The 13553-nt window shown below is 42.3% G+C and overlaps 2 protein-coding genes across 4 annotated transcripts; both read left to right on the top strand.

Annotated features, from left to right (window-relative positions):
- The first annotated feature begins 920 nt into the window (after positions 1 to 920).
- LOC136534344 (developmentally-regulated G-protein 2) lies at positions 921 to 7698 on the top strand. 3 transcript variants are annotated; one of them, XM_066526798.1, is made up of 12 exons: positions 921 to 1116; positions 1218 to 1354; positions 1896 to 1963; positions 2191 to 2267; positions 3060 to 3240; positions 3344 to 3400; positions 5184 to 5258; positions 6313 to 6432; positions 6504 to 6674; positions 6863 to 6976; positions 7073 to 7243; positions 7362 to 7698. In XM_066526798.1, the coding sequence occupies exons 2-12, from the start codon at positions 1285 to 1287 to the stop codon at positions 7455 to 7457; spliced, it is 1200 nt and encodes a 399-aa protein (XP_066382895.1). In that variant the 5' UTR covers positions 921 to 1116; positions 1218 to 1284; the 3' UTR covers positions 7458 to 7698. The 3 variants fall into 3 exon arrangements, with proteins under 3 accessions (XP_066382895.1, XP_066382894.1, XP_066382896.1); XM_066526797.1 differs by having other exon boundaries at positions 1225 to 1354; XM_066526799.1 differs by having other exon boundaries at positions 1262 to 1354.
- Positions 7699 to 8688: 990 nt separating this feature from the next.
- LOC136534348 (uncharacterized) lies at positions 8689 to 13181 on the top strand. The gene is made up of 5 exons (XM_066526801.1): positions 8689 to 10369; positions 11422 to 11771; positions 12374 to 12549; positions 12680 to 12746; positions 12849 to 13181. Exons 1-5 carry the CDS (start codon positions 9625 to 9627, stop codon positions 12885 to 12887), a joined length of 1377 nt encoding a protein of 458 aa, XP_066382898.1. The 5' UTR covers positions 8689 to 9624; the 3' UTR covers positions 12888 to 13181.
- The last annotated feature ends 372 nt before the right edge of the window (positions 13182 to 13553 follow it).

Consider the following 13553-nt stretch of genomic DNA (forward strand, 5'->3'; position numbering starts at 1 on the left):
ATATGCATGCCTTCCGACATGCAACACTGCCGTCTCGCGCACTGCCAGCTAACTCTGTCGCTACAGTGGGATGTAGCCCAAAGGCTATAAATAAATCTACTAATGGATATACAGTTGCATGTATAATTCTATACCTTAGAATTTTTCTATATTAGATAAATGTACTTTTTCTGGAATGGATACATAGCTCATTTTCCTTTGTTACTTGCTGTCATATTTTTTTCACTCTTATGGTTTCTGTACAACGTGGCTACATTATGATTTTCATTAGCTACATACTCCTATTTCAAATTATATAAGACGTTTTAGTATTAATTACTTAGATACATAGTTTTCATTTTGTATATCTAGGTGCGTAATAAAATCTATGAATCTAGAAAAGCCAAAACGTCTTATAATTTGGAACAAATAGCAAATAATTAAAGATTGTTGGCTGAGCCTCTGAAAAAATCTTTGTAGACACCTTGGCTTATTTGGATTCTAAATCTTCACGGACACCATGGCCCCCTTATGTTTGAATCCCGGCTCCGCCCCTCATAACAACATTTTTTTTAAAAGAGAGAGAATAAGTGAGTTGACACGATTACTATAATTCTATGAGTTACAAAATTAAATAGCAATGAAACAGCAGAATGAAAGTATTTATCGGGCATGTATTTTTCATACTTATTTCATTTCACTTATGTGATGTGGCAGTTTTAGAAACAATGTCACAAAACTCTTAACACACATAATTATTGTTCTACTAACTACTATACTAATTCAAAATCAGGAGTCGCAAAAAAAAAATACTAATTTAAAATCAGCGTCTCGCCGTTGGCACTGTTCCTACAAAAAGAAGCAGTAATAAAAAACAAAAAAGAAAGAAATAAGAAAAAAAAAATCTGCAAAAGAATTCTGCGTGAAAAAAGGGACCGGCCCAACGGCCCAGGAGAAGCACCGTGCGGCTGCGCCCAGCGCCCAGCGTCCCCCAGCTCCGGACTGGTGGTATACCGCCGCCGCCGTTCACGTCGCGAGCTCTCTCTCTTTGTCGCTCACTCTGTCGCGGCGACGACTAGGCTACCGCCGCCTCCGCCCTCCGCCTGGTGCCATTCGTTGGCGACGAGCGCACACCAGGTTTGTCCGCCCCTTCTCCTCCCTACCTGCCGTGGGAAACCGAGCAAGAAAACCCTAGCTTCTATCTAGCTACTTGTATTCGGATCTGATCGAGTTGTCAGGGTACAGCGCGTATTGCTTGCGATTCCTGTAACCCCGGAGCTAGCTGCATACAGCACGAGATAGAAGATGGGTATCCTCGAGAGAATCAAGGAGATTGAGGCCGAGATGGCTCGGACTCAGAAAAATAAAGCTACAGGTTTTGCTGTCTTCACTGCCTGTGTCTTTCAGCTATGCAATTCATGTTCATCGTCTCATCTCTCCTTTTGGATGAAACTGTGCTGTGATGTTTCCAGAGGAGCACAAATCTAATCATGAATTGCCTTTCAGCAGGTTTTGTATCTAGAATATCTGATCATATTCCTGTTCAGTGCTATAGATATTTATGATGATGACCACAAACTGTATCATTTGACCATCTGCTAGTAGATTCATAACAAATTTTAATGTAGACATAATTTGGACTAGTGAATTAAACAACAATATATAAATATTTTACTCAAACCAGTTAAGTATCGATGAACAATCAGTCAGATACTATCCTCTATATGCAAACAGGTGCGGATTCTCTGCCCTGACAAGGCCATGGATCTTAATCAAACAATTTTATTTTATTTTGAAAAAGGAAACTCATCATAAATGCCTGTACTTGATCTATGGGTACCTTTTGGTTGCTGCATTTCCCCCTAATTTTGCAGCATGTTGTATCTGATAATATTTTTCCATTGTCTGTCATTCAGAGTATCATCTTGGACAACTGAAGGCAAAGCTAGCAAAGTTGAGGACACAACTATTAGAGCCTCCAAAGGTATCAACAGGGTTGTGAAACCACTTCAGAAATTCAGAACCTTGAAATTCGCTTACATACTTTTCTGTGGTAATTTGGGTGGCAAATTAGACCATGAAGTGAAGCTAGTATTTGTTGTTTCTTCATTCCTTCAAAGTTTTTTTAAGTAGCAGCATATTCTAAAAAGGCTAAGTAGCAGCCTTAACGTGGGACTTGCGTTTGCTTCATCTCACCTGTTGGTCATACAGGGATCCAGCGGAGGCGGAGATGGTTTTGAAGTCACAAAGTTTGGGCATGGTCGTGTTGCACTTATTGGATTTCCCAGGTCTCCTCCCACTTGAGCCTACTACTTGACTACCAGAAAGTCAAGTGTTTCAAAGCTTTCAGTTTCAGTTTGTACGAGTGGATTTGTGATTCTTTGAGTCCGTTATAATCAAGTAAACAACCCTATATGTTCAACACATGTCATCTGTTGCCTTTTATTTTTGACTCATGTATGTCTGGCAAACTAACTCTCATAGCTACTGCCTTGTATATATCGAAATGGGATGTATGAATATTTGATTACTAAGCAGTAGATTTGTTTTCTCTCTCTCAATGGTAATGCAAGGCATAAAATGTTCAGTGTTGTCAACCAATTAGATTATAACTACTACCTCAGATCTGAAATATAAGTCTATTTAGGATATGGTGGTAAAATCTTTTAACTTTGATTAACAATATCTTCAAAATCATATAGATTTACAGCATAAGATTGACACACTAGATTCATTGTTAAAAAAATACTTTTATACTAGAAAACTATTCTATTTAAAATAGCATATTGTCATAGTATTTATATTCCTAGTCCAGGGGTCATATTGGAGGCTGCGGTGATGTTCCAAGGGACTTGTACTTGGATTTACAGCATAAGATTGACGTAACTAGATTCATTGTAAAAAAAATACTTTATACTATATAACTCTTCTATTTAAAATAGTATATTGTCATAGAGATTGATATTCCTAGTTGAGGGTCATATTGGAGGCTACGGTGATGTCCTAATGGACTTGTGTTTGGGGACAGAGGGAGTACAATATGTCTCATGTGTTGTGACTTGTGAGAATATATCTTGCAGTGTTGGAAAGTCAACTCTTTTAACGATGTTGACTGGGACACATTCTGAAGCTGCATCATATGAGTTCACAACACTTACTTGCATTCCTGGAATTATTCATTACAATGATACCAAAATCCAGCTTCTCGATCTTCCTGGTATCATTGAAGGAGCCTCTGAAGGCAAGGGGCGCGGTAGGCAGGTAAATGCTGCTAATGCTTAACTGTTTTTGTATATGCTGATTTCTTTTATCCGCATAAAAATAGTGAATTGTTTTTTTACTAACATGTCGAGGATGTTTTCAGGTTATTGCTGTTGCAAAGTCATCAGATCTTGTGCTGATGGTTCTGGATGCCTCAAAGGTTAGTATTTGATTGAAGAATCTTTGCTTCACTTCTGTTGTTATCTTTATGGGGGAATTCCTTGTGTGCCATTAAAAAAGATCGCAATGCCCTGTGTGCCCCTGGAAAAGTTCAGCGGTCTTCAGCGCCACTGCTCCAACTTTTTTGTGCCCTCCATGCCACTGCCGTCAGTTTGGGCTCTAACGCTGTCAAACTGCAGGTGTGAAAAGTCGAAAATACCCTTAAGTTTAAATATGTCATTAATTTTTTTTGAGCATCTTAACGACTTCAAATGAAAAAACTCAAAACTAGAAAGTTGTAGATCTCGTCGAGATCTATAATTTTCATATAAAAAATATCTTCATTTAATTCCGCAAAAAAATATGATTAGATATGATTAATATATCTTAGAAAAATCATATCTTTTTTTTGCGGAATTAAATGAAGATAATTTTTATATGAAAATTATAGATCTCGACGAGATCTACAACTTTCTAGTTTTGAGTTTTTTCATTTGAAGTCGTTAAGATGCTAAAAAAAATTAATGACATATTTAGACTTAGGGTATTTTCGACTTTTCACACCTGCAGTTTGACGGCGTGAGAGCCCAAACTGACGGCAGTGGCATGGAGGGCACAAAAAAGTTGGAGCAGTGGCGCTAAAGACCGCTGAACTTTTTCAGGGGCACACAGGGCATTGCGATCTTTTTTAATGGCACACAAGGAATTCCCCCTATCTTTATTCTATCCTTAGGACAGCTAAGGTTTCGAAGCATATCAAGATTTTATGTTAGGTGAGAGGGGAGGGTCAGATGTCAAGTTTATGGGCACTCTGTGCCTCTCATGGACAGAATATTTCAGTCCTTGTAATTTAATCTAATTCTGACAAGAGCTAAAATACCACGTTTTCCTTACCAAAATAATTTTACTATTGAAGTTCTTAGATAACTACTTCCACAATCAAGTTTATTGACTAGCTTCCTTTGCAAATATGCATCACATCACAAAATTATCATATCAGAGTTGTATGCAACAACATGGGCAGTTATAAAAATGGGATTAAATGGAAGAGGCGATAAGAAAATTCACTAAAAGGATAGACAATTAGGAGAGCGAATGCAACAAAGATAGAAGAGCTAGGAAAATCCGTGGTGGTTTGATGCTGTGCTACTTGGCTGGACAAGGGTATGGTGGATTGGTGGCAAGAAGTGGCACAGAAAAATAAAGTTGCAGCTTATGGATGAAAGAGCATAACAACACAGAAAAATAAAGTTGCAGCTTATGGATGAAAGAGCATAACAATAGCATATCGGGTGTAATGCTAAGTTTTGGTTCTGGCACATGTGGAAAAATAAAGTTGCAGCTTATGGATGGAAGAGCAAAAATATAGCACATTTCAAATTGCATGTTAATTGCTTTATTTGTTCTACAATTTCAGCTTTTTAGTTGTAACTAAAAGCTTATAGTGTTACTGAGTAAGCCATTGAGCCTCAAATCTACATCACTGAAGGTATTACTTATATCTGCTGAACTGTGTCATTTCATAAGCAACATGATTACTTCAAAGTCTGTTCTTAAATATTTTTGTGGAACCTTTTAAAAGTAATATGGTTGCTTGAAAGTTCTTGCATAATCGTAGTGGATGTCTAGATCAAGGGTAGATGGTTTGCACATCAGGTGTGATGTGATGGAGTGTCTTAGTGTGTAAGAAGATTAACAACGGACGAACTTTCGATTCTTTCATGTTTTAATCCTTATCTCATTTCCGTTTGTTTATTACATCACTGTTCTAAATTTCATTTCAGAGCGAAGGACATCGCCAAATATTAACTAGAGAATTGGAAGCTGTCGGACTCCGTCTTAACAAAAGGCCTCCCCAGGTATGCATGCATAGTTGAAAGTGTGACAGATATAAACAAATGCAGATACCGACACAAGTATACATATGGAACACTTTAATTATTAGACCTTTGGGTGCTCAGATAAGTCATTCTTTAAATGTGGTTCGAAGAATGGAACATTCTGAACATGTTGGGCACGATTCTAGTCCATAGATCATGTACTAATGTCAGGCCCACAGTGAAAGGCAGTGTCTGAATCATGACTCATGAGCCTGAAGTCGCCAACCAATGAATGCCACTTCCCATGGCATCTCTAGTGCAGGGTGCCCCCATAATCTGTATTGGATGACCTGTATTGCATGTACTTCTAAACCTATCATTCCATGGAGATCTGATGGTCTGACTAGGTGCATAATTCATCCAGACCATAACTGCAACTAATTGTATTTTCTTATGCTAGTATTGTATGCTTAATTATCATAAAGCAGCCAAAAGTTTATTCAGCTAATGGATCTCACAGACCTACACTCCTACTCCATAGTCCTTACTTAGCAGGAATACATTAATTTCGCATGTAGTAACACCAAGAGGTGAAATGCAGGTATAGCCGTGTAGGTAGGCTTGGATCCCATGATGTAATTGTTGCAAGTGCACTATGTCAATGGCATAAAATGAGTCTTGTATCTACACAAAATACTATTTCAAATTTGTTGGCTGCTGAAGTTGTCATATCTATGACTCAAGATGCAACATTTGGGTACTATATGATGTGTATGTTGGGTGTGGATGTCATGGGATGGAGGGTGCAAGTTAAGGTTTGACTTACCATGGGCAGTTTAGCAAGCTCCAAATCACTTTTTTACTTCTCACTGAATATTCTTACCCTATACTACATGAATTCTGAATTGTTGTCTTATTGACAAGTGCTGACCCAATAATTATGTAACTTGACCAACAAACTCTATTACTATGGCTCTTGGAGGAGGCCTAAATATGTAGTTTTGTGTCACCAACTATGCTCTGCTGCTTCTGACTTGTGGGGTGTGCACTTATACCTTCTATGTTCTCTCTTGGTACCCTTTTGTACAAATAGATATACTTCAAAAGGAAGAAGACTGGCGGCATTTCTTTCAATACTACAGCGCCTTTGACTCATATTGATGAGAAGCTCTGCTATCAGATTCTGCACGAGTACAAAATTCACAATGCTGAGGTGCGTGGACATGCTTTTGGGTATGCACATGCATGTCTTTGCTGTCGACTCAACTATTTTGTTTATTTTAGGTGTTATTCCGAGAAGATGCTACTGTGGATGATCTCATTGATGTTATTGAAGGAAATCGAAAGTACATAAAATGTGTTTACGTATATAACAAGATTGATGTTGTTGGTATTGATGACGTGGATAAGCTTGCTCGGCAACCAAATTCACTAGTGATCAGCTGCAATTTGAAGGCATGTTTCATCCATCACCTGCATATCTATCAAATTTTGTAATGATCCTTGTTTTGCTTGTCGTCCCTGAAAGTTATATTGCTTTATTGGCATCTCTAAATGACGGTGCACTTTGAGTTCTCCACAGTTGATTCTGTTTTATCTCTCTTTATTTTTTCATTGTGACTGAAACTATTTGTTCTTTGCAGCTGAACTTGGATAGGCTACTTGCAAGAATGTGGGATGAGATGGGCCTAGTGAGGGTGTATACAAAGCCCCAGGGCCAGCAGCCTGATTTCACAGATCCAGTTGTTCTTTCTACTGTACGTTCTCTTCCCTTCCCTCGGTTGCTTTTCACTCTTGCTTTTCCAAGGAACAAGGGGAACAGGCTGGCTGACACCCGTGTTGTGTACCATCAGGATAGAGGTGGTTGCACAGTCGAGGACTTCTGCAATCATATCCATAGAAGTTTGCTCAAGGATCTGAAGTATGTGCTTGTATGGGGAACCAGCGCAAGGCACTATCCACAGCATTGTGGCCTCAGCCATGGTCTTCAAGACGAGGATGTCGTCCAGATAGTAAAGAAGAAGGTTATGATCTGCCCTTGTCTGATTTGGTCACATCTCGAAGCAATATATAAATACAGAGAGATTATTACTTTAAAGGTTAGCTGTGAAGGCGCTAAAACCTGTTAATTGAAACTTTCAGGAAAAGGAGGAGGGTGGGCGAGGCCGGTTCAAGTCGCACACCAACGCACCTGATAGGATATCTGACAGGGTGAAGAAAGCTCCACTGAAGACATAACTGATTCCCTCCCTGAGCGCGTCGCGACCAGCTTCTCCAAATCAGATGGACAACCTTGATCGAGATCATATATTCCAGAACTAGCTGAGCCGCGGCGTGCTACTTTTTTGCAGCCTTGTTTTGTACTTGTACCAGAACAGAAGAGCCATATTTGGAGTACTCCATAGATAGCCTTCCGTATCTCGTCAAAGTAGCAATACAAATGCGGCACCACCATGAATGGTGCTTCGTCTTGCTCAAATGATGTGGGCTTATCACTGTGTGTTACCTGCTATATATGCCAAATACTTAACCAACTCACGAGTTCTGCATAGATGATTTCAGTTGTGGGACGAACACTTGATTATCATCACCAGTCCTGCATAGATAAGAGAATGGCAGTTTGTGGGAACATTTGCTTATCATCGGCAGCCTAGCCGTTGTTGTGGGAAACATTTTACTTGAGAGACTCGTCTCGTCCCCATTGCTTGGAATGCGCAAAGCAGGGCCAGTTTATGGGAAACACAGGACATGTGAGCCCGAAACCAGTAAGTAATACGCAGGAGTAGTAATTCGTTATTTGTTGCCTTCTATTATTCTCGTCCCTTGATAGGAATGGAATGGAACAAAGTAATAGAACTCAGTAATTACTAGAGTAGTACTACCTACCCGTCATTAGTCCTGTTCGTTTCGCTGAAATTTGATTGATGCTGATGCTGATTATAAAAACACTGAAAAGTACTGCTGAAGTAGTGGATTTGGGTACAGCTCAGGGTCGGTTTGGATTGTGGGAAATATTTTCTGTTCTTGCGTTTTTCCAGTAAAATTAAACTAATTCTTGTAAAATTCCTGCGCACTTTCCACGAAATTCCTGCGTTCTAAGCCAGCATGCGAGGGCACGTGAGGCTATCAGTATCAGCGGTGGTGGTACACTGGGACTGGGTACGCTTCCTGTCTCCTGGCCTGCGTGCTCAGCTCTTGAGGGAGCGAGGGCAGAGATCGACAAATAAATCGCTTCTCCGCGCCTCTCATCCTCTACTTGCCGGAACCCTGAATAGAAAATTGTGTATTCGGGGCGTCGATCGTCGCATTTCACAGTTTTAGGACTCTAAATATCGACTTCGTAAAAATAGGTTTTCAAACGTTGGACTCTTGATTTTTATGACATTATGTGTATTTTCTCCCTTTTATAATCTGTATACGTATATTTGACATCTAAGTGAACCTTCTGCCCTCGGGTGTTTTTCCATCATATGTATATGTTGAGACCGACGCGCCGTAACCGATGGAAACACCCATCTATTCGTACTGCCGCCAGCCGCCGCCGCCCTCCCCACGCCACGATCCCATCTTCCCGAGGCAGCCATGGAGGGCCCGCCTCCCGACGCCACGCTCGGGCCTTCGCTTGCCCTGGCCGCTGGGCGCCCATGACCAGGCAGCTGCTGCAGAGCGCCAGGCCACGCGATCCCAAGGAGGTGTGGAACGTCGCGGCGGTGATCCCCGTGGAGAAGGGGCATCACCAGCATGGCGGCCACAAAGCACGATGGGCAGACGAAGCAACAGTAGCAGCAGCAGAGGGAGCTGGAGAGCAGCAACAGCAGCAATAGCTGCTTCAGCGACGAGCTGGTTCTGGGCGAGGAGAACAACTTCCTGGGCACCGAGCTCCTCAAGCGCACCGGCAAAGGTAAACCCCGATCAGTGCTGGAGGGCGGCGAGCAGCGGCGCTTCTTCAGCCTACGGACGGCAGAGCAGCGGGCGATCGAGTTCGAGTGTGGCAGCCAGCGGGAGTACAAGATGTGGACCAAAGGCGTCTCGCGCCTCCTCGCCATCGTTGACGGACGGAAGCGCTGAGCCTAACAGCCGTCGTCAGTGCCGGTGCGGTGGCAGTGATTCATCGCAGCCCAGCCAGGAATCATGTAGATGTAGCTAGGCAAGGGTCTCATGTCGTGGCTGCTGTTAGAGAAATGAAATCCCAAGTGATTTGCTCTGATGCTGATGTTACCTGTTCATCTCACTCGTCGGAGAAAATTGCCAGATGTCAAATACATGTATACATATTACCAAAGGTGGAAAATACACATAATGTCATGTAAATTAAGAATCCAATGTTTGGAGGTCTATTTTTACGAAGTTGATATTTGGAATCCCAAAACTACGAAGCGCGAGAAGTGAAATTGAAGTTCCAAATATGCGATTTTCTCAGTCCCGAGACGTCCCCAAAACCCTAAACTCCCTGCACGTGATACGTTGCCTTGCTCGAATCCCCGGCCGCCGCTTCTCCCATCCGCACGAAGCGCCCCACAAAATGCCGCTGGTGACGGCGGCGAACGCGACCCTCATCCTGGACCACGTCCTGGGCGACCCCTCCGTCCCCTACGCAGCCGCCGAAGCGCTCCTCGCCGCGCTCCCCTCTCCCTCCAACCCGACCCCGCGCCTCCGCCGCGCGGTCCTCCTCCGCAGCCTCGCCGCCGACCCGGTCTCCGCATCCTCTCTCGAAGCCCTCCACCTCCTGGCCTCGCTCCCCGCCACCGCCTCCCCCATCGCCGTCGCCTACATCGCCGTCGCGGCATTCCTCGCGGCCTCCGCGCCCGACTTCGATGCCACCGCCAGGGAGCTCTTCGCGCGCCCCAACGGCCGCGCGCGCCGCGCGGTCGACAAGGGAAGTCCCCCCGCGCTCGCCTCCGATGTTGTCATCGCCACAGCGGACCAGTTCGAGGCCGCTGTCGGGAACTCCTCCTCCCAGACCATCCTCAGGGGCCTGTGGAGCAACCGGGCTGCCGCGGAGGAGCGGGTCAGGGACCTCCTCGCCGCCGAATGGGCCGCGATTGGGCCGTCGAAGCTCGTGACGGCGGCTGAGCGGATCGTCGGGGATGGGGCCGTCGAGACATGGCGTGCCGCGGATGAGGCCACCGGTGCCAAGTTCCGCATCTTGGGTAAGGACTCTTTTTTTTGGTGTGTGGCAGTGCAGGGCATTGTGGTTTGATGAGTAAAATTTGTTGGTAGCCTCTGAATTGGATGCGTTTCGATGCTACAATTTTGCTCATGCCATTTCTCTCTATCCCGGATCCAGATGGAGCAGAGAAAATAACTTGCTCCGTAGTGTAGAATAAACGCAGATGCAACTCAAGTTTATATACAAGCAAACTGTCATACATTGTATTTTGCAGCAGCATTGTGATTTGAGTAGATTGCTTTATCCGTGGTGCAAGTGCAATTCAAGGAACTAGTGTGCAGTGGGGCTTTTCTGTATTTTTTGTGAGATAATAAAAAATGGGAACATTGAGTCGGAATTTAGAGGTCATATTCATCTTGGTCTAGAAATCTGTTTGCTTTATAGTGTGCTCTCTGAAACAACCATGAGTTGAAGCTATCCCAAACAGACTTTGTAATTGGAGTGTACTCTGTCCTTGCTAACTTTGCTGCTTCTAGTTTCTTGTTTATCATAGATCTTGTGAATACTTTTGATGGTGCCACAACAATATTTTAATGGCTTTATACCACTCGCACCAGTTATTTTAGTATCTTTTTGTTTGGCTGCATCTATGGCCTCGTTTAGATTACCTCAAAGTTCCAAGTTTTTTTACTCTCTCTCCATCACATCAATTTTTGGACGTATGCATGGAGCATTAAATGTAGGTAAAAAAAGTAAGTAATTACACAGTTTGGTTGTAAATCACGAGATGAATCTTTTGAGCCTAGTTAGTCCATGATCGAACAAAGTTTGTCAAATACAAACGAAACGTGCTACAGTGTCCAGATTGCAAAAATTTGCAATCTAAACAAGGCCTATGTTTCTTATTGATTTTGCAATTCTATGCACTCCATGTAGAGCAGTTTGGGTTTCATCTCTTTGGGCCAGCTCTAGGTCTTTATGTGCATTGATAGATGCTAGATGTTTTATTTTTCTAATTTACTATGGATTCTGGTGTTCACAAGTTCATGGACTTCATAGCCTATAATTGATTATATGAAATGAAACTTACAGCTGCGGAAGAAAAAACACGTGAGATTCTCGCCAAAATTGAAGAATCTACCTCCAGCGCAAATCCAATTTCAACACCAGCTGTTGAGAAGGTGATTGACGCGCTCAAAACAAGCTGTGCTGACCTCCACGGTGTTGTGGAGGATCCGCTTCCAGCTGCGAAGGCAGTTGCAGATGAGGTATTGGCTGCAAGGATGGATAAAGGAGTTAGCTTGAATGCTGAAGAAGTAGGAGGTCAGCCAACAACTTGTGGTGCTGCAGGCCCGAGTACTCTTAATGATAAAGACCATGGTCCAAGTAGAGGCAAACCTCATAACCTTATGGATCGGAACCCAACAGCACGGACCTCTCAGGTTTGCATCTCTTTTTAAAATATTTTTCTTTGCTTTTGAACATTGTCCATGCTGAACTTGCTTTGGTTGTTAAATTGAATTTGTTGATTGTGATAGCTAGCTTTTGTCTCCATTGAGATTGAAAATGATATAAGCACCTATATCATGCCAATATTTTGCATTAAACATTGGGTGTGTGCCTTTTGGATTGTTCTCAGTGTGAATTGTTCTCTACATTGCCAAATTTCTGCTCCTGCCCACATTTCCTGTGTTTTCTTCAAAATCGGGATGATATGTCTTAGGAAATATTTTGAGGACATATGTGCTCTTGGTAGGATGCTTTGACCATGACAAGAAATAATCAAATTTGGTCACAAAACCTAATAATTGTAGGATTTTGTTTCACTTGAGTAAGTTAGCTACTGAAATTAGGACTTCGGATTATGAATGCTCTACTACAGTCCCTGTTCGCATGACACTTAAAAGTAAACTTACTGTAGTCTAATTTGAGCTCAATCAAGATACATCATACCATTTTACGTAGCTTATAGGATAGCTCAGTATCATAACTGCAAAATTTTCAATTTTGATCATGTTTCTAAAAATAAAACACTTGTTTGCAGTGGGAGGATTCACCTGATGTTGAGGGGCCAGAATCATCATTACGCAGACCGCACTTGCCTAGCCCAAGGAGAATGCCACCTTCTCCTTTGCAACCGCCAGAAAACAAAAGTAAGCGTAGAAGGACAAGGAAGTGGAGCTTGTTAGAAGAAGAAACACTGAGAAAGGGTGTTGACCAGTATGTTATTTTGTCTTGATTTTCAGATATTATTGTTTGACATCTCAGCTTTATTGTTCTAAAACGCCGGTGTTTAAATAGCTGTTGCTGTATGTACCTCATCATAATATTGTGCTTGTTTCATGTGTAGGTATGGTATAGGCAATTGGAGGGATATTTTAAATAACAATCTTGACGTTTTTATCGGCAGAACAACGGTGAGCATTTGGTTATTACAGTGAAGTTGCTGTGTGTTTTTTTCAGCCTGTGAAGTTGCTGTGGTTGCAAATCAAGGTAGTGACTGGTTGTATGTATTGTAGGTGAACTTGAAGGATAAGTGGAGGAATATTACTGGATAAGGTTGTATGTATTGTACGGCCCTGTTCGTTTTGCCCCCAAACCATGGGGATTGGGGAGGATTGGAGGGGATTTAGGAGGATTTTGACTTGCAGGGGATTTAATCCCCCTCCCCTGCCCCTTCGGACAGGACTAACTTCACGCTCCAAAGCATCTTGTAATGCTACTAGGGTGAAGTAGCTGCATGTAACATAGGCTAAACTTTTGTGACAAAATGCTTACCGAGTGGTTGGTTCGCCGGACTGATGTATTATGAACACTACTTTATATTTTTTATTATGTACGTTGCTCTCATGCTCTGCATGCTTGCATTGTACTAGCTTTACTCAGCATATTAGGGCACCTGCAATGATAGGAGCTAGTCAGTAGCTCTAAGCCAACTTCTTTATTAGTGCTAACTTCTTCAATAGTGTTAACTTTTAGCGTATAGCTTTTAACGAGGATAGCATCACATGACACTACCTTGTAACCTTAAAATGTGTGTAAGAGTTTAGCTTCTAGTTAAGAGGTAGCTTTTCCTTCTCTTCTATTAAAATATAAAAAAATACTTAGAGTTAACTTGAGTCAGCCATTACGGGTGCCCTTATAGCCTCCTTTGGAACGAGGATTTATGAAGGAATTTTGTGTAGGATTCTAAATCTATAGAAACTTAATGAGCCGCTTGTATT

The sequence above is a fragment of the Miscanthus floridulus genome, unplaced genomic scaffold (assembly GCF_019320115.1).
Source record: "Miscanthus floridulus cultivar M001 unplaced genomic scaffold, ASM1932011v1 os_1829_1_2, whole genome shotgun sequence".
Classification (NCBI taxonomy): domain Eukaryota; kingdom Viridiplantae; phylum Streptophyta; class Magnoliopsida; order Poales; family Poaceae; genus Miscanthus; species Miscanthus floridulus.

What these genes read in the sequence shown, in the direction of transcription:
- LOC136534344 (XM_066526798.1), top strand. Translation starts at nt 1,285, where the DNA reads ATGGGTATCCTCGAGAGAATCAAGGAGATTGAGGCCGAGATGGCTCGG. An exon ending in ACAAAATTCACAATGCTGAG is followed by an intron (nt 6,433 to 6,503) that starts GTGCGTGGACAT and finishes TGTTTATTTTAG; the next exon opens with GTGTTATTCCGAGAAGATGC. An exon ending in TCCAGATAGTAAAGAAGAAG is followed by an intron (nt 7,244 to 7,361) that starts GTTATGATCTGC and finishes TGAAACTTTCAG; the next exon opens with GAAAAGGAGGAGGGTGGGCG.
- LOC136534348 (XM_066526801.1), top strand. Translation starts at nt 9,625, where the DNA reads ATGCGATTTTCTCAGTCCCGAGACGTCCCCAAAACCCTAAACTCCCTG. An exon ending in CAACAGCACGGACCTCTCAG is followed by an intron (nt 11,772 to 12,373) that starts GTTTGCATCTCT and finishes ACTTGTTTGCAG; the next exon opens with TGGGAGGATTCACCTGATGT. An exon ending in TTTTTATCGGCAGAACAACG is followed by an intron (nt 12,747 to 12,848) that starts GTGAGCATTTGG and finishes TATGTATTGTAG; the next exon opens with GTGAACTTGAAGGATAAGTG.